Source organism: Sciurus vulgaris, assembly GCF_902686455.1.
Source record: "Sciurus vulgaris genome assembly, chromosome: 12".
Classification (NCBI taxonomy): domain Eukaryota; kingdom Metazoa; phylum Chordata; class Mammalia; order Rodentia; family Sciuridae; genus Sciurus; species Sciurus vulgaris.
The window spans coordinates 79270414-79296829 of record NC_136473.1 but is presented as its reverse complement, the minus strand read 5'-3'; the positions used below and the strand labels follow the sequence as shown (position 1 = coordinate 79296829).

The 26416-nt window shown below is 38.2% G+C and overlaps 1 protein-coding gene across 13 annotated transcripts in view; it reads left to right on the top strand.

Moving 5' to 3' along the window:
* Positions 1-9083: 9083 nt before the first annotated feature.
* MDM4 (MDM4 regulator of p53) overlaps positions 9084-26416 on the top strand; it is a 32665-nt gene continuing 15332 nt past the window's right edge. For 4 of the 13 annotated variants that reach the window (XR_013758345.1, XR_013758346.1, XR_013758347.1 and 1 more), the window contains exons 1-4: positions 9085-9761; positions 23026-23138; positions 23376-23450; positions 25601-25734. Coding sequence is in view for 10 of the 13 variants with exons in the window: in XM_079107363.1 (XP_078963489.1) it covers positions 9635-9761; positions 23026-23138; positions 23376-23450; positions 25601-25734 (449 nt within the window). In the remaining 3 variants the exon portion in view is untranslated. Of the gene's footprint in view, positions 9767-9875; positions 10122-11668; positions 11730-23025; positions 23139-23375; positions 23451-25600; positions 25735-26416 lie in introns of those variants that run through there. The other 9 variants (XM_079107359.1, XM_079107362.1, XM_079107355.1 and 6 more) reach the window with 9 other exon arrangements.

Below are 26416 nucleotides of genomic sequence, written 5' to 3'. Positions count from 1 at the left end.
AATCTCCACTTCCCCCTCCCTGAAACCTGTGAGTGCATTATCTCACAAAGTGAAAAGGATTTTGCCGATGGGATTAAAGTAAGGATCCAGAGATCCAAAGATTATCCTGGATTATCAAGGTGAACACAATTTAATTGCTTCAGTCCTTAAAAGTGGAGAATTTCTCCCAGCTGAAGTCAGAGGGAGATGTAATGATGGCAGAATTGCTAGAAAAATACAATGCACTTGGCTTTTGAGTTGTGGGGTGGAGGTCCTGAGCAGATGGATGTGAATAGAGATGGAAAAAGGCAAGGAACAGGAGGAACAAGTTCTCCCCTAGAGTCTACAGAAGCAACACAGCCCTCCTGCCTGTCTTTTATCTCAGTGGGATCCATGGGACTTCTGACCTACAGAATGTAAGATAATAAATTTGGGTGCTTTAATCCACTAAATTTGTGATAATTGTTACAGCAGCAATAACACACTAATACATTCTATAATTGGTTCTTCAGGAAACTTCCCTACAGTGCCTCTGAAGAGTGTCTACATATACCTGAGAGCCGCTTAGATTGTATCACTGATCACAGGGTGTTGTAATTGCTTATCTACTTTTTTTTTCTCAGTTGGGGAAGGAACAGAAGAAGAGGGCAACTATACTAGAAGTTCCCTAAGGGCCCGAAAATCTCTACTGTATTTGCCTGTGAATTTCTGTGCCTAATTCATTGCCTGATTCAAATCTATCTCTCAGTACATATGTGGTATTTGAAGACCTAGATCTATGTCACAGGAAGAAAGACAGCTACTGAGTCAGATGATGCAGAGTTGAAAGTTTAAGATTTCCATGGTGCCAGGCATGCTAACACATGCCTATAATCTCAGCTCCTTGGGAGGCTGAGCAGGAGGACCACAACTTAAGGGCTAGCCTGGAAAATTTAGCAAGACCCAGTCTCAAAATAAAAAAAATTAAAAAGGGCTTGGAATGTAGCTCATTGGTAGAGGCCCTCTGGGTTCAATCCCCAGTACCATCAAAACAAAACAATCAAACAAACGAACAAAAAAAATCCCACAAAACAAAAAAACAAACAAACCCTCTCAAATGTAGAACCTGTGGGTTTAGCCTGCCCTCTAGTGGGGAAAATTAGGACCAACCTTTATGTAAAGTGAGAAGCCTGAAATACAACCGGAAGAGTTGATGCTAAATAGGCTACAAGATGTACTTAGGGTGGTGTTTTTAATACATCATAGGCGAAGCACCTTTCTTCCATGCTACCCTAGGCAGACTTTTCAATGTTAACAAGCCAAATGCTCAATAGCTCACCACTACTTAGTTAAAATGATTTTTCATAGCCTAATAAAAGCTGGTCAACGGTCTCCAATTTGGCTCTACCTCTCTCTACCTCCCTGCACTCTGGCCAGATTATCATTTGCCATCTCTTACACGGACCTTGCACCCTTCGTGTTCCCTTTAGATTTACTGTTTTCCTTCCCACTAAGCCTGGCTCTAACTCTCAGCTACAGAAATAGTAGGTAGCCAATAAGTAACATATTGATTAATCAAGCCCATTTAGTCTATTTAACTTTTTCTTTTTCCTTTTTATTGGTGCATTATAATTATTAGTCTATTTAATTTTTAACAGATGGCTTTATTATCCGAAGTAAAAAAAAATATGATGTAAAAGACCTTTGGGTAGGAAAAAAATTTGAAGGCCCCTTTATTTATTCTTGCCCCACTAAGCCAGCCTGGACAGACACCATTTCATTTCCTTGAGAATGTGGAGGTATGACATCCTGGCACATGCCTGTAATCTGAGCTACTGAGGAGGCTGAGGCAGGAGGAATCAGCCTGGGTAATTAACAATACTCTGTCTCAAAATTAAAAAAAAAAAAAAGACTGGGGATGTAACTTAGAGGTAGAGTGCTTACCCAGCATATGTAAGGATGTAAGGCCCTGGGTTCATCCTCAGAATTATTCCCACCAAAAAAAAAAAAAAAAAAAAAAAAAAAAGGAGGTATAATTCATTTCCAGATATCATTTGAAGAAACAGCCAGAAGATTTCCTTGTCTAACATAGCTGTTGATTGTTTAGCTCACTCTAATTTCTTCCACAAGACTCTGACAGCTTGATCATGTGGTTTCCTTATTGGAAACTGAAGTCCCTTACGTTTTATAAGCCCTCAACTCTTTCCATTCTCATCTCCTGCCATTTCAAACCTTGAATTTTTTTGCATTTATTACTTTATATTAAAAATTGTTCACTTTTGTGTCTGCCTTCCTTCCTAGACTGTTAGCAGGGTCCATGACCTATTCATATCCCACTCCAGAGCTAGCGCAGGGCTTAAGACATAATAAATGATCAATAAATGTTTCTTGCATTAAATCTCTACTTCTTGGTACCTGAGCTTGCTCTTTGTGATCTTATTCACAGCAGAAAAAATAACAGACTGGTAAGACTTTAGACTTAGAAGGTATCTTAGAGGTAATCTAATCAATTTCCCTCATTTTATACACATGGAAACTTAGGCCTATTCAGAATAACACAATTTGTTGGTCTTTGTTCTAAAAGAACCAGACAATTCTAGGAAAGAAAAATTCCTTCCAGTGAGGCTGGGCTATTTTGTTGTTCATTGTGTTCAGAAGTCTCAAGTTCCCAGAAGCAAAAATGAATTCCCTTATCAGTCTTTGAAATTCCACAATTCTGTGTTCCACACCCTGTGTGTCAGTACTGATGAACCGATTTTTAGAAAAACTAGGCAGATCTGGAGATTTTTATTCTTAATACTTCACGTTGCTCCCTCTGGTACATACAAATATATACTACTTTGGAGGGATTCATCTTGTAAGCCTATCTTAAAAACTGATAGTAGAGTGAAACAGACATTATTACCTCATGTTCATGTATGACTGCATGTCTAATATGATCCTGCAATATGTATAATCAGAAAAACGAGATTACACTCCATTTATGTATGATCTATTAAAATGTATAAGTGTATCCCACTGTTATGTACAACTAATTAGAACAAATAAAATTTAAAAATTAAAAAAAAATTGAAGTAAATGTAAAAACAACAACACCAACAAAACCCCCTGCAACTTGCCTGAAAGGGAAGAAAATAAAAACTCAATCAAAATCTACAATAAAATTCTAAACTCCCTTTCCTGCAATCTAAATTCAGACTCATCTTTCTGCAGTCACTTCTATTTTTCTGTGATACTAACTCCTCTGCCTCAAATGTGTTTTTCCTTCTTTTGTACTGAGGAATGCTTATTTAGCAGCTGCATCCTGGGGTGAATGGAAGTGTTGTTTGTCATTAATGGGAAAAATGTGGTAACCTGGTTCAATAACTAAAATTATGAGGCTGTAACAGGAGAGTAATAGAAGAGAGGAAAAGTGTAATAAAAACAGGTCGTAATCCTTTCGTGAAGTTTGAATATTTACCTTATTTTCTGTTTTCCTGTAATTTGCTATCATTAATTTTATTTTAGAGAGTTCATTATGTATTGGCAATTTATCAGACATGAAACAATCTCGAAGAACACATGCCTAAGTAAAAGGGGTAAAAAAAAATTTTTTTTTCTTTTTCATTCTGCTAAAGAGGAAAAAAAAAAACAAAAACCAAAAACCAAAACAAAACAAAACAAAAAAAGCAACCAAAAAAACCTCGTAACTATTATATCAAGTAAACAGAAGAGCAGGCCGACCACAGGGCGCCCGGATAGCTCAGTCGGTAGAGCATCAGACTTTTAATCTGAGGGTCCAGGGTTCAAGTCCCTGTTCGGGCGTTTGTATCTTTTGTTACAGATTACCTATTGTGTTAGCATACCATATTGCTATCTTACTTACATTTTTAATTGAATAGACTAGGTGAATGTACTCTTAAGGCGGAAAAAGAAATAGATGACTGGGAAATAATGTCTCATGTTGAGTATCGAAGTTTTATACGCTGACTCCGAGCAAGGAGACTTTTTCCGGATTGCTAGGAAGAGGCAAGAGAAGGGTTAAAACGAAATCCTCCGTGTTCTCACAACAAAAGAGTAATACGTATGTGGGATATTGGATACATTAATAAATTTAATCGAAATACGATTTTTATTTGTCAGTATAAGCCAAAAGCCGAAGCGCCCGAACAGGGACTTGAACCCTGGACCCTCAGATTAAAAGTCTGATGCTCTACCGACTGAGCTATCCGGGCTCTCGTGAGTGAGAGTGCTTCTGAGCTCACTTACATAAGAAGAAGCAGTCTTGCGTCCCGCTGTGTTTTACAAAACCGCTGTAACCTCCAAAACCGAGATTTATGTGCAGAAGAAAAGCAGAAGAACCAAATTCTTCACCTTTCACCAGCATTACCAGCGAATTCAGAACTGCAAGATGTGTATGTGTCTAATACACATACACTGATCTCTAATGTAAATGAGGTCTCACTTTTAAAGAGCTGCAGGGACTTGGGTCCTCGTTTACCCTTGATAACAGGGTGGATCAGTGCTAACATCCCCCAAAGAGAAGAAAAAAGTCTGACGGAGAATACAAACCTGCTGTTCTGAAACTATTGGATTGAACTGTGCATTATAAAGTGGGAGAAGGGAGGGATGGCGAGGTTGTCCTGTAGGTCGCCTGAAGGCATCCAGGTAATTTCTCCGGGTGCAAACCCCAGAGGAGGTCACCAGCAGACACACTGGGGTTAGAAGCACGACTAAGAAGCAGAGGAGCTGGACACGTAGCGGGGGTTTGCACTGATCTTGACGTTGGAAACGCTTACCTTTTGCAACCATCGGTAATTTGAGCACAACTCTCTGCTATGGAGCTGGTTGAGAATTAACCACAGGAGAGTTGAGAATGGGACACTAAAGGATCTTTGTTAACTGACGGTGCTTTCCCTCAATTCCATCTTTAACTGGGGAGTGATTGCTTTGGTCCAGCAATGCCACTTCTAGGAATTGGTCCTAAAGAAATAATTAGGGACATAAAAAAGATCTGACTACAGGAACCATAACTGATCATGGCATTTTTATTGGAAACGACATAAATAACTACATAAATTATGGCATAGCCTTAATATGGAATGTTATGCAGTCATTAATATAAAATATAGAAGAAAACAACTTGGGAAAATTGAAAAATAATCATTGTTAGAATGTAGTTCAAATTGGTGACTTTTTTTTCCCTCCTTTTTTCAAGAGAATCTCTCTCTCTCTCTCTCTCTCTCTATATATATATATATATATATTCTTTTTTTCTTTCAAAAACTGAAAGGATAAATGCTTCTACAAAGTTTGAATTTTGAAGGTAGGTGTGCCTAATTTGAATCCTAACTGCCATTGTGTAATCTTGAATAAGCTGCTTCTCTGAGTCTCAGGACACTAGGATAATCATGAGAATTAAATAAGATAGTATATATAAATTGTTTATAACTGGTCTGACACTTAATAAGTATACATGAGGTTACATCAAGACTTAATGGCACTTTAAGAAAAAAAGACTTAATGGCAAGGATGTAACAATAACAAGGCTATATGGATTCTGCTTTTTTACCGTTAGTGACACTGTCCACCTTTAACAAAGGCTTAACAAATTAGATTGGAGTGGAGGGAGATGTAGTCATAAAACTTGACAAAATTAATTTCAGGCAAAAGGAAGAACTTTATCCTTTAAGTAGTGGGGCATTATTAAAAGTTTATCACATTGTTTCCCACTCAAATGAGCACACAACAGATTTGTATCATTCATGTTATATTAAAAACAATAACAATGGCTATCATATTAAATATTCTCTATTATAAAAATCACATCCAAATTCTACCCCAAACTAATGTAGAATGGTTTCTAAAGCTGACTGTTTAGATGGGACACTGAATCATGAAATTAGGACTCTTACAAGACTGCCTTTTCTTTGCTCAGAACCTTTTATTCTTCCTTACTACATGTTGAGAAACATTAAATTTTTATGGCAGTCCTTATAGTAACTTTTGAATATACTGGCATTCAAAATCCTCCATAATCTAGCCCCAGCCTATTCTGTTAGCATTGTATACTAGCACCATCTAATAGAAATATAATACAAGTCACATATGTAGTTAACAACAAACAGGTGAAATTAATTCTAATAACATTTTATTCAACATGCTATCTAAAATTGTATCCTTAGAACATGTAATCAATATAAAATATTACCAACGAGATATTTTACATTATTGTCTTCGGAGTCCTTGACATCTGGTATATATTTTATATTATAGCACATCTCAGTTTGGACTCACCACATTTCAACTCGCATGTGGCCAGTAGCTACTATATTAGTGTGATTCAATATTATGATAATCTTATACACAACAACCAAAATTTCAGTTAAAGTGGACTCTTCTCAGTCTGTCTTCTAATCCCTCCTTTTTTCTTTCCCCATTACTTATGCTATGTCTCTTTTTCAAATGCCTTCTCCCATCTCTGTCTCTTGAAATTCTAACTTATTTATTTACTTAAAATTTTACCAAAAATGGAACCCAAGGGTGCTTAACCACTGAGCCACATCCTTGACTGACCCTTTTTATTTTTTTATTTAGAGACAGTGTCTTCCCAGGTTGCTTAGGGCCTCCCTAAATTGCTGAGGCTGGCTTTGAACTTGTGATCTTTCTGCCTCAGCCTCCAAACTGCTGGGATTACAGGCATGTGCCACCGAGCCCGGCTCCTACTAATTTTGTTAAGCCTCCACTCCAGTTATAGTTCTTTTCCAAAATTTTCAGTAATAATGTTAAATAAGAAGAAATGATTAATTCAAAAGGTATAAACTTATGTTCAGTTTATAGATTCAGTAATAGAGCCATAACATTTATCATTGAAACTGAAAAATAAAATTGGAATACTATGTTACAACATGTACAAAAATCGATTTTAAATAAGTTAATGACCTAAATGGGAAAAGCAGATCTTTGGAACTTTTAGAAAGAAAATATATGACCCAGACAGGGAAGAATCACTTTAAAAATGTATCTAAAAATTACAAAACAAAGAAAATTACTAATAAATTTTACTTCATTAGAAATTTCTGTTCATCAAAAGACATTTAAATAGTAAAAACAAGCTACATTTGTAAAGATGGTATTTGTAATACATATTACCAAGGATTAGTATCCAGGCTACATAAAAACTCATATAGATTAATAAGATAAAGACAATCTAATAGAGATGTGGACAAAATAATTAGGCGATTCCTAGATGAGGAAACTTGTCAATAATTATGGAAAAAATGCTCAGTTATAGTAATCATAGACATATAAAATAAACCATTATGGGAAATCATTTCACGGGAGAAATCATTTCATATCTACCAGGTTTTTTTTTTTTTTTTTTTTTTAATAATCTGAAAATGCTGATGATTGGCAAAGGTGTGGAGCAACAGAATTTTAATACACTTGTGCCCGGATTGTATATTTCTACAATTACTTTGGAGAACACATTGGCATAATAGAGTGAACAATATGCATACGGTCTATGACCCGATTATTCTCTTTACTGTGCACATGGAGACAAATTAGGGAGTGTCACCAGCAGAATTGTTTGTAACAACAGAAAATCGTAAACACCTAAATATTCCTCCTCCTCCTCCTCCTCCTCTCCCTCCTCCTCCTCCTCCTCTTCCTCCTCCTCTTCTTCAGTGCTGGGGATCTCATCTAGGGCATATGATCACACCTCATGCTAGGTCAGCACTCCACCACTACATATATCCCAGTCCTTAAATATGAAAAGAGGAAATGAATTAAAAAAAATGTGATGCAGTCAGGCTATAATGGCACATGCCTATAGTCCCAGCTACTAGAGAAGCAGAGGAAAAAAGTTAAAAGGTTAAAAGTTCATGACCAGCCTGGACAACATTCACAATTTAATATCACTGAACTTCACAATAATGAGCAAAAATGTAATTTGTAAGCTGGGTGTGATGGTGCACACCTGAAATCCCAGAGACTGGGATGACAAAGCAGGAGGATTGCAAACTGAAGGCCAGCCTCAGGAATTTAGCAAGACACTCAGCAACTTAGTGAGACCCTGCCTAAAAATAAAAAAAAAAAATAAAAAGGACAAGGAAAAAAAAAGAATTAGGACTGTAGCTCAGTAGTCAAGCTTTTCTGGGATCAATTTCCAGTGTCAAAGGGGCAGGTGGGGGAGAACAATACTGGAAGATGAATGATTAATCAAAAATCATTGTCAGTCATCATGGAAAAAGTTCTTCTTCTTCTTCTTCTTCTTTTTTTTTTTTTTGGTATCGGGGATTGAATTTAGGGGCACTCAACCACTGAGCCACATCCCCAGCCCTTTTTTATATTTTATTTAGAGAGAAGGTCTCACTGAGTTGCGTAGTGCTTTGATGTTGCTGAGGCTGGCTTTGAACTTGCAATCCTCCTGCCTCAGCCTCCTGAGCAGCTGGGATAACAGTCGTTCTTAACCATAAATATTCAACGTATTTATCAAGTCTTTATTCTCTTTTACATTTATATTCTTTTTACTGTCTAGAAGTAGAGCAAGGTGTAATTTGCAAATTAAGGAAGGTTATCGCCTTGTTTTCTTTTGCATGGGCATGCATCTATCTAGGGAGCCACGTTTAAATAGAACAAACAAGTGCTTTGTCCAGAAGATAGCGATCAGTGTGGCCGGGAGACTCTTAAGTAATGTAAAAAAAGAAAATAGTTATAAGACTTAGAGGGCTTTATCCTGCAGAGAAAAAAGAGAGAGGGTTGGAGTTAGCAATTGGTAGCTGTTCATATTGGAAACAAGAAAGCCTTAATCTGTTCTCCAAAGGACTGAGCTACAACTAAAGAAATTGCAAGGCAAAATATTTCAGTTCAGAACACCCTCCAAATCTCAGGATCATCCTGAAATAAATGAAATGAGGGCCGGGCCCACGCCTATAATCCCAGCCACTTCCAAGGCTGAGGCGTGAGGATCACAAATTCCAGGCCAGCCTTGGCAATTTAGCGAGACCCCGTCTCAGAAAATAAAAAGGCCTGGGGATGTGGCTCTGCGATAAAGCACCCCTGGGTTCTATCTCCAGTACAAAGAGGGGAGTGAATGCGAGAAGAAAGAAAGAAAAAAAAAAAAGAAATTAGGAATGGAGGGGTAATGCCCCCCTTCTGGAGGCGGCAGAAGTCGAAGACAGTCAGCCTGCGGGCCTTGCTGAAAGCGCTTCTTTGGCTTTGGGAGAGATCACACTAGATGATCTGGTTGTGTGATCCAAGCAAGCGCCCTTTCACTATTCTTGGCACCTCTCTTTTAGCACTTGCCACATAACTTGCAGTTAATCTCCCCCAATTAGCGACAACACTGGATGCTGTCTTCCCTCTCCCGCCAACCCTGGGGCGTAAGGACTAGCGATTGGCAAGGAAGCGTATGTAATTTTCGGACGAGGCGAGGCCTCCTGATTCTGTTCCTAAACTCCGTCCCTTCCCTGTGTTTTGATCTCCTATGATCCTTCTGTGACTACCACAAGATCCTACGAGTTCCCCCAAATGTTTTCTCTCGCAACCTCAACTTTCAGTCGCCCAGGTGCGTTACTCTCTCCCCGGGCTAGGATCTACTCTATGGTAGAGAGTTCAGCCTTTCTAGCTCTTAAAGTCCTCCAGTTGCCCCATCTATGGTTTCCGGAGGCCTCACCGGAAGTTCTCGTAGGAGATGGGGTTAGGAGGACGGAAGTTGCGCCCTCATTCCTCGCCGTTTCAAAATGCTGCCGAGGCCCTAGGACCTGCGACTGCCACCCCTCCCCCCCGGGTTCCGAGGGGGAGCGACTCATGGGGCGACCGTAAGGTGTGGCTCTCGGGTTTTGTCTGCGGGGTGCCGGGAGGTCTGGAGCAGGAGGTGGGAGCCGGGAGCTGGTCTCGGTGCGGGCGGGCAGTTCTGCGGGCCTTGGAGCGCGGGAGCGGGCAGAGGAACTTGAGGCGTGGGTGGCGGCGCTGAACCGTCGCGCCGGGCGGAAGGAAGGCTGGTGGGGGAAGGGTTGTGGGACGAGGGCCCGCTGAAGAGAAAATGGAGGCGGCGGGAGGCCGACAGAAACCTAAAACTCAAGTAGCCCAGTTGCAGAGCTGAACCCGACGCAGGATCTGAGGAATACCGGGATGCTCTGGAGGAAAGCGGAGGGAGAGAGGGAGACGGGGAAAATGAGGTTGGCGTGGCTTAAGGTTTAATCGTCGTAGACTGCCAATCTTCTGCCTCGTTTGAATGCTTGTTTGAAAAATGCTCGTTAGGGGGCCACACCCGGGCTAAGCGAAACCATATCATGGGGTGGGGCTCCGGGGTGTGGACCCGAGAGTACAACCCGGTGGCCATTACACTTTCTGAAGTTTGAAAACGAGTTGCTCTTCATCAGGACAGATGTTAGGAATCACGAAGCCTAAGGACGGTGGCACGCGGAACTGTGTGTGTCAGAGATACTTGGAATTTTTTAGGTATTAAGTGTTAGGACATGTCAGTTCAGAAGTATTCTCCCTCATACTTTCCTAATATGAAACCGTGTTTTAGTTTACAAGTATTTATTTCACCGTACTGGTCAGGATCACAAGTCCTTTTTTATTCTTTTAATTTTTTTTAGTTGTAGATGGACACAATACCTTTATTTTATTTATTCATTTTTTATGCGGAGCTGAGAATTGAACCTCACCCTCGCTAGGGAAGCGCTTTACCACTGAGCCACAACGCCAGCCCCAGCATCACAAGTCCTAAAAGTGCAGAATACACAAGTGTGTGAAGTTAGTTAGCAGTCCAACATTCCTAACCCAGCCCCCCAGGCTAGCTAATGTTAACTGCTTGATGTATTATCCTTTCTGACTGTACTCTTACATTTTTAAACCATAGGGTAACCATTTTGTATGTGTTTCCTGCACTTCCAGTTTTTCAGATATCATGGACTGCTTTCTATAAATATATAAAATTCTTTCTTTTAAAGACTTGCATAGGGGGCTGGGGAGATAGATCAGTCTCGGTAGAGTGCTTGCCTTGTAAGCACAAGGCCCTGGGTTCCATCCCCAGCACCCAAAAAAAAAAAAAAGACTTGCATAGTATTGTGCTATAGTGTTGTACAACAGTTTCTTTAACCAGATTCCCATTGATGTATTTTTAAGTTATTTCCTGGCTTCTTGTTTTGCAGATTTTGTTGGAGTGTACTTTAGCATCACTTTTCATCTTTTAATCATCTGGCTAGTAGTTTCTTTTTTAAAAGAAAAAAAATTTAAAGGAAAAATTGTTTTCATTCTCATATGCCAGTTGAAAGGGTTGAAAACTGGTATTTAATAGAAGTCCTACAGCTTTAAAGAATTGATAAGAATGATCAGTTCTGCTTCCATCTGATAAATTTTTATTTTACTCTTAAAATCATACTTATCTTTTAAGGTAGACATTTTAAAATGAGTTATATAGGAATCTCTTGGACAAAATATAGGGTGGAAACCACTCTTTTATCATCACTGAGATAAATAAAACTTATAGCTCTATCTGATTTCATTCTAGTAGGGACACAGATGAAAAAATAATAAGTGGGGTTTTTTGGTTGTTCTTTTTATTTGGTGCTAGTATTGAACACAAGGTTTTGCATATTCTCTACCACTGAGCTACATCCTCACCCCAAGTAAGTGTTTTAATAGAGGTGCTTTGACATCTTTAGCTTCCCTTGGGAATTCAGAATAACTTTGACTAAGGAAGTGACTTTTGACCTAGGTGGAAGAATGAGTAAGAATATTTGAGTCTTGGAAAAAGCAAAAGGACAAGCACTAAGACTGTGAGTTTCAAATTTTAACCAATACACCCAGTGAAAAATAAATTTTATATTGTTACCTGCTACACATAAACAGTAATAGGTAATAGGGTAAGAGTTGTGGCTTCTGCAGCCAAAGTGCTTATACTTCATGATTTGGGGCATGTTATCTTCCTCTTTGCTTCAGTTCCCTTTTCTGCAGTTGAGGGCAGTACTGTCTACCTCTTCGCATCTCCCTAAGGAGTAAATGCGTTATTTTATGTGAAGCGCTTTAAAGAGTGCATGACACAAAAGTGCTTAAATGTTGGCTTTAGAGGGTGGTGGTACTGTGAATTGAACCTAGGGTACTTTACCACTGAGTTACACCTCCACCCCTTTTTATATTCATTTTTCAGGCGGTCATGGTGATGCATGCCTGTATTCCCATCTACTTGGGTGACTGAGGCAGGAGGATCACAAGTTTGAGGCCAGCCTGGACAACTTAGCAAGATCATGTCTCAAAAACAAAAACAAAAACAAATGACTGGGGGGCGGGGGTAAGAGAAGAATGGAGGAACTTTGGATTACATAGAGGGAAATGAGAGGGGGGAGGGGGCGGGGGGTATGAAAGATGGTGGCCCTGTGTAAGTGCATGGTTACATGAGTGGTGTGAATCTAGGTCATGTACACACCATAAAAATAAAAAGTTGTACCCCATTTGTATACAATGAATCGAAATGCAGTCTGTAAAAATAAAACAAGACAAATGACGGGATGTAGCTCAGCAGTAGAGTGCCCCTGGGTTCAATCCCCAGTTCCACAAAAACAAAACAAAAAAAACAACCTATTTTATTTTTTTTTATTTTTTGGGTACTGGAGATTGAACCCAGGAGTGCTTGCCTACTGAGCCAGATCCCCAGCCCTTTTTATTTTTTATTTTGAGATGGTCTTGCTGAGTTGCAAGGACTTTGCTAAATTGCTGAGGTTGGTTTCAAACTTGCCATTGTCCTACCTCAGCCTCGGGAGTCACTTGGATCATGGTTGTGCACCACTATGCCCGGCATGCTTCTTTCTTTTTTTTTTTTCCCCTACTAAGTATTGAACCCAGGGGCACTTATCCAGTGAGCCACTTTTGTGGTCCATGCTTTTTTCTTTTTTGATTTTTATTTTGAGACAGGGTCTCTCTCATTAAGTTGCCCAAGCTGGCTCAAAACTGCAGTTTTTCTCCCTCTGCTTCCCAAGTAGCTGGGATTACAGGCATGTTCAGCAAGTGTTGGCTGCTTGGAATAACAGAAACAGGTTCCATGGTATAAAATTTTACTTTGTTAAGCACTGTTTTATTTTCTATTCATTAATTCTGGGGGAGTGGTTAGGCCTATTGGGGTACAACTTAGTCTGAAAAGTCAATGCTAAAAACTCTGAGAGGTGAGTGGTAAAGGAGCTAGTCAAATTCAGGAAACAGATTGCCATCATAATGGTGTTGAGTGGTAGAAGTGGAGACTTGGAGAATACCAAGATGGAATGGAAAGTAAGTTGAAAACCAGTCAAGAAAGCTTGTAACCAGGTGCAGTGATGCAAACTTGTATCCCCAGCTGCCTGGGAGGCTGAGGCAGGAGAATCTTGAGTTCAAAGCCAGTCTCAGGGCTGGGGAGATAGCCTTAAGGCCCTGGGTTCGATCCCCAGCACCGGGGGAAAAAAAAAAAAAAAAGCCAGCCTCAGCAAGAGCCAGGTACTAAGCAACTCAGTGAGATCTTGTCTCTAAATAAAATACAAAATAGTGTTGGAGATCTGGCTCAGGGGTTGAGTGCCCCTGAGTTCAATCCCTGGTATCAAAAAAAAACAAAAAACAAAAAACAAAAAAAAACCATAACCTATTCAAAGCAATATTGTTTTCTGTTTCTTCCATCATTGTTATTTGGAAATGCTGGAGATCAAACCCAGGGCCTTGCATGTGCTAGGCAGATCCTCTACTAAGCTACACCCCTTTCCCATTTCCTTCCTTTTTTACCACTGAACCACATCACCAGTCCTTTTAATTTTTTATTTGTAGACAATGTCTTTTTTTTTTTTTTTAAATATATATATTTTTTAGTTGTGGGTGGACACAATACCTTTATTTTATTTTTATGTAGTGCTGAGGATCGAACCCAGTTCCTCACCCATGCTAGGTGAGCGTTCTACCACTGAGCCACAACCTCAGCCCCTGTAGACAATGTCTTTCTAAGTTGCTCAGGCTGGCCTCGAACTTGAGTTCCTCCTGCCTCATCCTCCTGAGCTGCTAGAATTTAAAGGCGTGTGCCACCATACCTGAATAGGTTTTTGTTTTTTCAGTCTCTGAACAATTCCTCAGAATCTACTTCAACCTTCCCTCTACAGAGCTCAGGTTCTACAGTATTTTCTACATGCTGGATTTGACTGATGGTCTCCGTTCAGTACCGTTTACTTATTTTTCCACCCTCTATTTCCTTACAAACTTGTAGTTAGTAGCTCGATCTAGATTTGAATTCTTTGTGTTTTTTTGGTCAAGAATACTTACTAGCCAGGTTTGATGGTGCATGCCTATATTCTCAATGTCTCCGGAGACTGAGGCAGGAGGATTACAAATTCAAAGCCAGTGTCAGCAACTCATTGAGACCCTATTTCTAAATAAAATATAAAAGGGACTGGGGATGTGGCTCAGTGGTTCAGTGCCCCTGGGTTCAATCCCCGGTACCAAAACAGACAAACAAAAAAGAATATATACTTACTAGGTGGTGTTGATTGCTTGACATCAGGAAGAACATGATGTGAGAAATGACCTTTTTAGTGATAAGATTGGGGTGGGTCAGGTGATCTGTTTGCTCCAACCTTGTATTGATGACTGTTGAGGTGACATTTAACCTGAAACTTGAAGGTTTAGGATGAGTCAGTGTTGCACAGAACTCACAGTGTTCCAGACGAAGGAACTATGTGTTCAAACCCCAGAAACAGGAAGCAAAGACTGAGAAATGGAGAAATCATTTTGGCTAAGGTACAATGAACGAAAGGGAAGAACAGTACAAGGTAAGACTAGGGGCTAGACCATGTTTATCTTTCCAGCAGTAGCAAGCTAGTAAGCAGGGCCCAGATGCTGCTATAGAATCTGCCTACCTGCCCCCAGGGGTGGGTGCTAGGGATTGAAACCAGGGGCACTTTTCTTTTTTAATTTTGAGACAGGGTCTCACTGGGTTGTCAGAGATCTCACTAAATTTCTAACACTGGCCTTGAACTTGCAATCCTCCTGCCCTAGCCTCCCCAGTCACTGGGATTATAGGCATATGCATGACTAGCTACCTGAATTTTTTTTTTTTTTTTTTTTTTTAATGCTGGGGATCAAACCCAGGAGCACTTAAGCACTGAGCCACATCCCCAGCACGTGGAGGGGAGGGACACTTTTTAAACTTTTTTTTAGTTGTAGATGGACACAATAGCTTTATTTTACTTGTTTTTATGTGGTGCTGAGGATTAAACCTAGTGCCTTATATTTGCAAGGCAAGCACTCCACCACTGATCTATAGCCCCAGCCCCCCAGCCCTTTTTTTGTATTTTATTTAGAGGGAAAGTCCCACTGAGTTGCTTAGGCCAGCTTTGAACTCAAAATCCTCCTGCTTTGGCCTCCTGTTGGGATTATGGGCTGATCCACCATGCCCGTCTGGCTACTGAGTTTTTTAAGTCTCTGTTTTCTCTTTAAAAAGTGGGTAAAGGTACTTAACCCTGTTGTATTCAAAAGGGATTTCAAGTGGAAAAGGGACAATCTTGCTTTTAGTTCTAAAGCTCACCAGCTCACCACTGTCTTCATTTCTTATGTATGTCCTTGGTATGGTCTTTGCTCATTCTTTCCAGTATTTTCCCATTTTAAAATCCTTTCTCTCTTATCTCTTTTATGCCATTTGGCCTCTGCATGGCAGTCAAAATTAATTTCTTTTTTTTTTTTTTGCAGTACTGGGGATCGAACTCAGGGCCTTGTGCTTGCCTTGCAAGCACTCTACCAGCTGAGCTATCTCCCCAGCCCCAAAATTAATTTCTTATGCTCTGAAGTTCCTTGGTTCTTGAATTAGTTATCTTTTTAATGGCCCAACACTTTCTACCAGGTGTTATAGTAATGTAAGAAACCGTCACTGTGGTTTAAATTCTTCAAAACTGCCAAGAAATCTTTTCCTGTTCCCACCTCAGTGCTGAACTAGAATGACTGCTGGCTCCCTTCCCCAGAGTCATCCCTTGAAGAACTATAAAGGGAAAATATTGTGAGAAGTAATGGGTGATGGGGGCTGTTTTGAACTGATGGGAAGGGAGGACTGGCCTGAAATAAGTGTCAGAAAGTCAAGACTGTGTGAGAGTAAAACTATGGGGAAAGGGAACTGTGGGAATACTGCTCCTGTATCTTTCCTGCTTCATTACCTTGGAGTTACCTTTTTCCACACCCATGTCAGAGATTTCTCGTTCAGTTCCCCTCAGGTATAAATCAGAGTTACAGGAACCCATGCTTGTGAGGAGTTGAGAAAAAAAAAACTGAAGTCAGGTGGTGTTTAGCTTCAGTCAGTCTCTTCTTTGTCCCTTGTCCTTAGGTCTTGATAAATTCCTGTGATCATGCTTCTGTCCTTGGGGAACAAAGAGTGAAACTCTGAAGAGTGATTGCATGGATTCTGGTTTGGGGCTTTCTATTTCAGGCTCATTTCTTTTCTCTAGTTTATTGGGGCTGATGAGGAGCTGGAGTCTGGATTTCCCCCTTGTGCTTTGCTTGTTTGAGTATCTGATCTCCAAGAAAATACAGTTGAAGGATACAGATATTTTAAGAGCAAATTTGTAGACTTATTTGGAACAGAAACATTAGGACAGATGGATGAAAAATTTAAAGTTAGCAACTGATAGTCATCCTAGAAGAAATGAGGGAAGATGCTAACAACTTGAAATTATAGTAAGCAGGGACTGAGAAACAAAATAATAGGCATGAAGAATACAGTGGTTCTATTATACACGGGATGCATAACAGAATGGATACAACTGAGAAATCAAAGTCACAGTAAGGAAAAAGAATAGAAAAAGCAGAGATGGAGTAGATGATTTAATAGAAGTCCTAGAGAAATAAAATGGAAATGCTTGGAGAACTAATGGAATAATTCCTTCAGAATTAAAAAAATTGTGAAAGCTTGATTCTTTAAAATGCTGAAGATGAGAAATCAGGAAAACCTACTTCTAGGTGAGTCAAATTAAGTCCTAGCTTAATAGTCAAATTAAGATCAAAGCAAAAGAGAAGTACTGGAATTTCAGAACAGATCACTTACAGGGGAGCAAAATATCAAAGTTTTTAGCAGTATGACTAAATGCAAGAAGACTTAAAAAGAGTTTTCACAGTACTGAAGCAACCTAGAGTTCTGTAGCCAACCATGTTCATTTAAGTAGGAAATGAAGTATTCTCAGGGCCAGTAAATCCCAGTGACTCTGGAGGCTGAGGCAGGAAGATCCTGGGTTAAGAACCAGCCTCAATAATTCACTGAGGCCCTGCCTCAGAATAAAAGAGGACTGGAAATGTGGCTCAGTGGTTAAGTGCCCAAAAAAAACTCACACATATGAGGTTTTGAAAGTTCTGCTGGCTGTATTAAAGACAGTACTAGAAGAAGCATTGAGAAATTCGAACTCAGGAATCATTACAAGAGACATGAAGCAAAGGGGATTAGATCACTTTGTATTGTTTATTGTCTTAAAGGCTGGGGAGGGGGGGATAATATATCCCAGAATCTGAAGTCCAGATTATACAGTGCTAAAGTACTTATTAGCAGAGAGAAAACATTTTTTTAAAAGGTAAGTACATATTTAAAAGCAAAGATAGGACAAACTGGAATGCAGAATTATGATACAAATAGATCCACATATATTAGTTACAACAGATTTACTAAACTCACCAATTAAAGAATAAAAGTTTACAAGAAAAGTTTATAAAATCCCGCATTCTAGATATATGCTTTTTGCAAGAGGCATACCGAAAGTTCATAAGGACATGTAAACATTGGAAGTAAAAATTTGGGAAAAGACATACCTGGAAACACTAACCAAAGAAGTTGATGTGATCATACTGATAAGATTGAAAAAATACCTCAAGACAGAACATCTTAACAGAGATGGAAAGAATCAGTATGTAATGATAATGAGTACATTAATGACAGCTCACCAAGAATAAAATTTTAAGCATGTATACCTCTGATTAAAAGTCTTTTAGTGGACAAATGGAATATCATTATAGTTGAGAGTTTTTATTGCTTTTCTGTTATTTGTAGCAAGGGTATGTGAGATTTTTACCAATAAGCTTAACCTAATGAGCATAGAATTTTGCAGGCATTTGTTACAGAATACATCATCTCCTAGGCTGGGATGAAAGTCTTTATAATTTCAGAGATAGGTTTCATGCTCTAGATGATCTCTCATCACACTGCAGCTAAATCAGAAGTGTACCTCAAAAACATAAATAGGAAAAATACAATATGCAGAGGCTTATCACTGTAACTCGTGGGTTTAGAAAATTGTGATAAGAAATTTAGAATGAGAAACCTGTGGACTGAAGTAAAAATAATTCCAAGATGGGCACAGTGGTACACTTCTGTAGTCCGAGCTACCTGGAATTTTGAGTAGAGAGGATCACTTGAGTTCACAAGTTGGAGACCAGCCTGGGTGACATAGTAAGACCATGTCTCAAATAAATAAAATTCTGGGGGGTGGATAATTTTAGTCTTAAGTATTCAGGTTATAAAAGAAAGAATAAGCTAAGTAGGTAATTCAGAAATCAAGAAATGATCAGAAGAAATTTGAGGAAAGAAGAAGGTAGAGAAAATCAAAGCCAATATTTTTTTGGACTTAAAGCGGACAATCTTTAACAAGATTGGTCAAGAGAAGAGAGGTACAATTAACTAGGTCATGAAATGCACACAAAGACAAAAGTGGAAGAAGAGCCAGAGTGGCACAAGTGTGTAATTCCAGCAACTCAGGAGGCTGAGGCTGAGGCTGAGGCAGGAGGATTGCAAGTTTGAGGCCACTTAGCAAGATCCTTAGCAACTTGGGCTCTACCTCAAAAAAAGGACGGGATGTAACTCATTGGTGAAGTAAAAGACTTTAAAACCTCAACAAAATATTAACAAATTCATGCTAATAGTATACATAAAAATCAAGTTTTTTTTTCAGATATACATGGGTTTATTATAAGAAATCCATAAATGAAACAATTTCACATTGATGGATTAAAAGAAAAAGTATCAGAACATTTAAAAAAAATTTATGAAGTTTTAAAACTGACATGAAACCAAAAGTTATGGATACCATGTAATGTTTTGATATATGTATACATTATATAATGTTTAAATGAGATTAAACATTTACTCTTTTGTCACTTCTCTGGTGAAAACATTTAAAATCCTTTTGTATTTTTTTTTTTTCCAGTACTGGGGAATGAACCCAGGGGCACTTGGTAAATTATGCACTGACCCAATGGTATGTGGTAAATTATGTACATACACTTCACCATAATAAAAAATAAAATATAAATGAACTAGGGTGACATGTCAGTAGGAATTAAATTTTCCCCCCTTTATGAAACTGGGGATTGATGTAATTTACCACTGAGTTCCATCCCCAGCCCTTTTTATTTTTTATTTTGGGACAGGGTCTTATAAGTTTCTTAGGCTGGTTTTGTATTTGTGATCTTGTCTCAACCTCCCATGTAGTTGGGATTATAGGTATGTGCCATCGTACTGGGCAGGGATTAGTCTATTCTAGTGAAACAGTAATTTCTTAATTACATATAGCATCCCGCTTTTTTAAAAGAGCAACTAAACTAAAAATACATACTTTTTAGGAATCCTTTTGATTCAGTAAATTGCTAAAGCATGAGAATGAAAAGAGGATTCAGGGTGATTGTTGCCCTGAGGTTGGGGAATGGAATGGGGATATATATTATGGTTAAATATAGGTTGTTGTCACAGTCCTAGTTCATTGGATACTTATTGCATTATTAAAAATAATAAAGCAAAAATGGACCATACATGGATGATGAACATATATGAAATGGGCCATAGATGGAGTTAGGTTTTGAATGAAAGGGTTGTGATTAATTCTGTATAAAATTACTGCTGAGCAGGGCTTGCTCTGTTAGTTTGAAATCTTGATTCCAGGAACTTACTAATTCTGTGATTTTGGGCAGATAACATCTCTATGCTTCTCTTGTCTCATCTGCAAAATGAAAATAATAGTACCTACATCTTAGGGCTTTTTAGCTATTAAAGGAGTTTATGTATGTGCCTGAGTCTGCCATTTGTTTGAATTATCTAATGCTATGTCATAAATCATCCAAAACGTAGTTAAAACAATGATTTTATTTAATTTTCATGTTTTTGTTGGATGATAGGCCGAGTTGAAAAGACTGGTGGTCTCACTTGGGGTCTGTCACGCAGGTTTTGTCAGGTGGCAGTGGGCTGGAAGATGTGGTGTTTTGGGAGGTATGGCTACAAGTTTGGGTTCAGCTGGACAACTGGGCTTTTACCTCTCCATGTGTTTTTGTGTCTGTGTGTGTTTGTAATAAAGTAGCAGATTTTAGGGACCTCTATGAGCACCACAAAATGAAGCAACCAGGCCTGGAATTACTTCATTTTCATCCACTGTATTCTATTGATTTACGTAAGTTAAAAGATCCATTAGGTGGGTTCTTTGGAGAGGCCATTTTTGAAAAATGCCTGCACTCTTATTATTAATGTTTCCATCCACAATGTTGCTCTACAGTCTATATAGTTGTCAGCTTTAAGTTCTGTGAATACACACACACACACACACACTTCTCCCCCAGTGCTGGGAATTGACTCAGGACGTGGCACATACTAACACTGGGTATATGTTAATGAACAAACATATAAATCTCTGCCCACTTAGAGCTTATGTTCTGCATGGTAAATTAAAATGTATAGTATATTGATTTGTACTAAGGATGGAGAAAAACAAAGCAGGAGAGGAGACAAGGGAATTTAGGGGTTGGGAGTTGCACTTATTAAAAATGGTTGGTCACTGGGAGACCTCATGGACAGACTGACACTTAAGCAAAGACAAAAGGAGGATAGGAACTAAAGGACAGGGAAAGTCGGAAAACTTTCAGGATGCATGATATTATGCACACTTACACGTGTATGTATGTGTATGTAAATTTTTAAAAAATTTAATCTGAGTTTCCTGGCATACAGTTTCAGTGATACTTGGAATTTCCAAAGTGATAAATGTCATTTTGTATGCTAACAAGTTGACCTATGACTGGCAGCCCCTAGGTAGCTAAGGGATGGAGGCTGGTCACCTGAAAAACTAAGGCAGTATTACTGTTGGGACTTTCAGCCCCACCCTGCAGTCTTTGGGGGAGGGGAGGAGGGCTGAAGGTTAAATTGATCACCAACAGCCATTGATGCCTATGATATGCCAATCACGTATATGTAATGAAGCCTATATAAAAGCCCAAAAGGATAATTTTGATAGCCGAGGTTTCTGAAGGATTGTGTGCTTCTTACCCTTTCCCACATACCTTGCCCTTTGCTTCTCCATCTGATGCTAATCGGTATCCTTTGTAATAAATCAGTAGGTGTGGTCTCCCTAGTACTCTTAACGAATTAATTGACCCTGAGTAGTGGGTTGTGGGAATCCTGATTTATAGCTAGTCAGTTGGAAGCACAGGTAAAACAAGCTGCAGCTTTTGATTAGCATTGGCAGTGAGGGGCAGTCTGGTGGGATTGAGCCTTCAGTCTGTGGAATCTGACACTCTCCAGGTAAAATTAGGAGATACCCAGTTGGGTCTGCTGCAAAATTGGTTAGTTACTGATGGGCCCAAATCCCCATAATTGGTGCCTGGAAGTCATGGAAGTCTGTATTGACTGTTGAGGGAGAATATAGGAGAGACTGAGTTTGTTATTCATATATCTCCTGATGCAATTAAGAGAGATTTGGATTAGATGAATATAGTAATGGAAATAGTGAGAGGTGATTAGATTTTGGATATATTCTGAAGATAAAGCTTTATTTATTTATGGGCTGGGTGTGGAGTGTAAGAGGAGTCAAGAATGGCTTTGAGAGTTATTGACCTAAACATCTAGAAGTTAGAGTTGCCATTTATTGACATAGGGAAGACTATAGGACTGGCTGGTTTGAGGGGATCACAATTGGTTTTATATTTGTAAGATTTGAAATACAAATTAAAAGCCAACTTTAAAGATTTAAGTTGTGCTTATATCCTATTTGACTTCCTGTTTTGTAACAAGGGAAGCTAATGGGGCAAGGAGGAATTTATACTTTGTTATAGTTTAGCTTTCTCCGAAGAATAGGGAATTTTGTTAGCTTCAGCCAGTGCATTTGTTTATTTTTCTAGGTTCCTTTCACCCTTTCCTTGATATGACTTTTAAGTCACAAATTTCACTAATTGAGTGTCATCTATTTATAAAAAACCTGAAGGTAAACTCAAGCAGTTTATGCAGTTTATTTAAAATTTTATTTTCTTCCTCTATAGTTTTTTTTTAAGAAGTAGAGTATGAATAACTTAAAATGTTATTTCAATTCCTGTTGCATTTTTTTCTGATGATATATGTCCATTTTGGTTTAACCCATTTTTAAGTGTTTAGTGGCTTTGCTTTTTTTTTTTTAGATATAGACAGACACAATTCCTTTATTATATTTATTTTTATGTGATGCTGAGGATCGAACCCAGTGTCCCATGCATGCTAGGCAAGCAAGGGCTCTGCCGCTGACCCACAATTGCAGCCCCAGCTATACTCTTTTTATGTTTGGTACATTCAAAAGCTGTTTTAACTGATACTAAAAATGTTGCTTCTCACTTTTGTTTGGTTCCTTGTAGAGACATGTTCCAACATGTTCCTGAGGTTTTCCTTGAAATGCACTTGAAATCTTACCTTGGTAATTCTCCAGTTTTACTTCTGTTTTCTAGAGAGGGTCTTGAGCACCTCCCCAAGAAGAGGAGCTGATATCCTCTGGGGAAGTGATGATTGTGAATGACTTTTCAGCTGAAACAATTTGCTCATTAACATCAGTATGGAGGTTGGAGCATACCCAAACCTGTGTCTGTTTCAGGCATCACCTGAGGAAGACATAGATGGTTCTTAGTCTCTGTTAAACTCTTTTAAGTTTTTGTAGGATCTGAACTAGAAAGTGATTAGAAGGTATGGAGAACATCAGCATGAGTATTTTGCGTTCATGTAGAATGCTCTGATATTGGTGTTATATGTGTCTTTATTTTTACTTCTTTCGACTTTTTTTTTTAATACTAAAGACAGTTTTCTATATATACATTTCTTTTTAGTTTTATCAACAAACTGCAGTATCTTCAGAGTCAAAATGACATCATATTCCACCTCTGCCCAGTGTTCAGCATCTGACAGTGCTTGCAGAATCTCTCCAGAACGAATCAGTAAGGTAAATCATTATTGGTCATTCCTGTTTTTATTTAAATTTGTAGGAAATTGAATCGAGGAACATAGCTGTATTCACTGACTAGGATTTATACAGAATAGATTGTACATTATTAGGTGGTAAGTGTCTTCCAGAGTTTGTTTAAAAAGAAAAAGTATTTAAGGAAATTTTCTTGTTCCACAGGATTTCAGACCAATCTAATGGAAATGTAAATAGCAAATTTATTTCATGTTTACACAGGTACGACCAAAATTGCCACTTTTGAAGATTCTGCAGGCGGCAGGTGCACAAGGTGAAATGTTCACTGTTAAAGAGGTAAGCCATCAATGAAAATTCTCAGTTTTTAAGAACAGTTGAATAGTATAAACCAGCAAATAGTTCTGAAATCAGAGATGAGAAAGAGTTGTACTCTGAGGTACTAGAGGGAGGTGACTTTAATTGTTTTAATGACTGTTAAGTTGAACTTTGTATTTTCTTTAGAATTCAGATTGAAGTATCTAATAAGCTTAACCATGAATTCATTGATCTCAGTTAAAATGCAAAACATGTACAAATTTTAAAAAATGACACTATGATTTACAAGATATGCTACTTAGGCAGGAATGTGTTGCAATTGTGTTTCCGTTATCAATGTGTCAGATGCTCTTCTGAGAACCGAGTTATTTTAAACATTTACACATTTAAATAACTTATTTAACTTCTGAAGTTTTTTTAGAAACAAAGACAAATTGAATTTCTTAAGTGGAAAAGACTTGATATTAAAATGTTAAACTATTTGCATTTAAAGGGTAGATATCTAACTTTTCCTAAAGAGAGAAAATAAAATCTTGAACTTTTTTTTTCCTTGAAAACTCCCCATGCTATACTCCTGAAATATTTTATGCCTCTCAAAGAAATGAATCTGGAGGCATTTCAGATCTTTATATAATATCCGTATTTCCTTCATTTTATTTTTTGCAGTTCTGGGGATTGAATGAACCCAAAGCCTTGTTGATGCTAGAAAAGTGCTGTACCACTGAGCTCTATTCCCAACCCCTTCATTATTTTAAATTAAGTGTGTTGTTTTGCATTGTATCTTTAGAATCCTTATATGTAAGACTTAACTACCAACTGTTATTAATGTCTGAATTTTTTTATCATTAAAGTTGTTAGGACAAATTATGCCATCTTCTTCATTTGTAAATCAGGGTTGCCTATGTTTATATAAGCTTTTTTAAAATTTTTTTTTAGTTGTTGATGGACCTTTATTTTATTTTTGATATTACTGAGACTCGAACCCAGTGCCTCATGCATGCTAGGCAAGCCCTCTACCACTGAGCTACAACCCCAGCCCACATCATAAGCTTTTATGAACCATGACCCTACCTTGTCCCTAAAGGGGAGTTTTCTGGTTTTTTATTGTTAAATCATGGTTCTCAGTGTATGCATTGAGGTAGATGATATAATGAGAGTGTTATATGTAAATTTAGAGTAGTGTTTTAGGAGATCCTATTTTATATACTTAGTTTATTTTTTCCTGAAAATTGGATGAACATAAAGAACTTCTCTTGTAGGTGCTTTTCTCCATCTTATTGTCCCCTAATAGGTTAGATGTGAGATCTCAGCTAATCCATTAATATATATTTGGAAGTATTATTAGGAGCATCATTGCTCCAATATGGTAAGAATAGTTTTAGGAAAATTCTATGCAGATATTTAATAATTCTTAAAAAATTGGGGTATAAAGTAAAGATAGCTGCTTTAAGTCTGTCTGTGATCTGTAAAAAAATTATGTAAAAAAATTTTCGTTTTCAAATCTATCTTTAGAAAATATTTCTTTTCAGTAGATTTCATTAGTTTTCTTTATCATAAAATGCAGACAGGTCAATTGACAAAATGTTCTAACCTGGATGACATAATAAAAGTTATACGAAATGCTCCACTGCATTTTAAAGGGTAATTTTTAAGTTTTGAATCATGAACTTACTCTTTTCCATTTTGTGAACTCTGTGGGGAAAAATAAATAACGTAAAATAAATATGTATTTATTTGTTAAATACCTAGATTCTATTTTGTGCAGATATAGTGCTTGATAGTTTATTAAACATTGTGCATTTGCCAAAAAGAAAAAAGTGAACATATATCTGAAACCTAGTTATTTATATGCCTATGGGCTTAGAAAATATTTTTATGGCTCTGGCAGATTTAAAGCTTACTGCTTTTAATAATAGAACACACCCCTTCATTTGGACTAGTGAGAATATTAAGTAGAGTCATCACTTTTTTCACTGTCATTTCAGCACATTTCTGTGCTAAAAAGTCTGGATCTATTGATGCCCAGGATAATGAGTGGACGAACCTTGTAGTTGGGAACTGTCCCCCTTTTTATACTGTCAGTGCACTGACAGTCTTGTAAATGTGTTCTCTCTTTCTCTAGCAAACTAGCAGTTGGACAGATCATTTCATGATATTTTATTCCCACGCAGGTAATGCACTATCTAGGCCAGTATATAATGGTGAAGCAGCTTTATGATCAACAGGAGCAGCATATGGTATATTGTGGTGGAGATCTTTTGGGAGAACTACTGGGACGTCAAAGCTTCTCTGTGAAAGATCCAAGGTAGAAAGAGTTAGGGATTGTGTATCTTTTTGAGTATTTATGTCTGTCTACTTAATCTCCTTAGGTTATTAATGGTTATTCCTTTACTCAACAGATATATAAGCGTTGGCATATGTTTGCTAGGCACTGGAATATAGTAGTGAGCAACAGAGTCTGATTTTTAGAACTTAAAAAGAATAGATGTTCTTTTCCCTCTTAATCAAATAATCACACCAATACATGGTAAAACTGTGCTACAAATATGCTACAGAAAAGAGGTACATGAAGCTAGAAGTGTGAAATTTAGAATATTAGGGTTTTCCGGAGGAGGTGACATTTGAGCTGAGAGCCAGTGGGCACTGTCCTTTAGAGGGCTTTAGTTGAAGGAGAGCTTCAGATTGGGTATTGTGCAGGTAGGAGGGAGTTTGATGTAGCTAGGTTAGGATTTTGTGAAGTAATTATTAGAGATAGGAGGAGAGATGAGCGGATCAAAGAAATGTAGAATTGCAGGACAATTTGAGGTTGATAGTGAGCCTAGTCAGAATCATAGAACTAAGATGACCTGTGTTTGACTTTCTCATTTGCATGGGGTGTATTGCATTAGGTCAAGCTGGTTGGTCAGCCATTGAGAAACCAGTGTTCTCTTTTCTTTGTAGCTTAGTAATGACTACTTTCTTTTAGCTCATTTTTTTATATTGGTAAG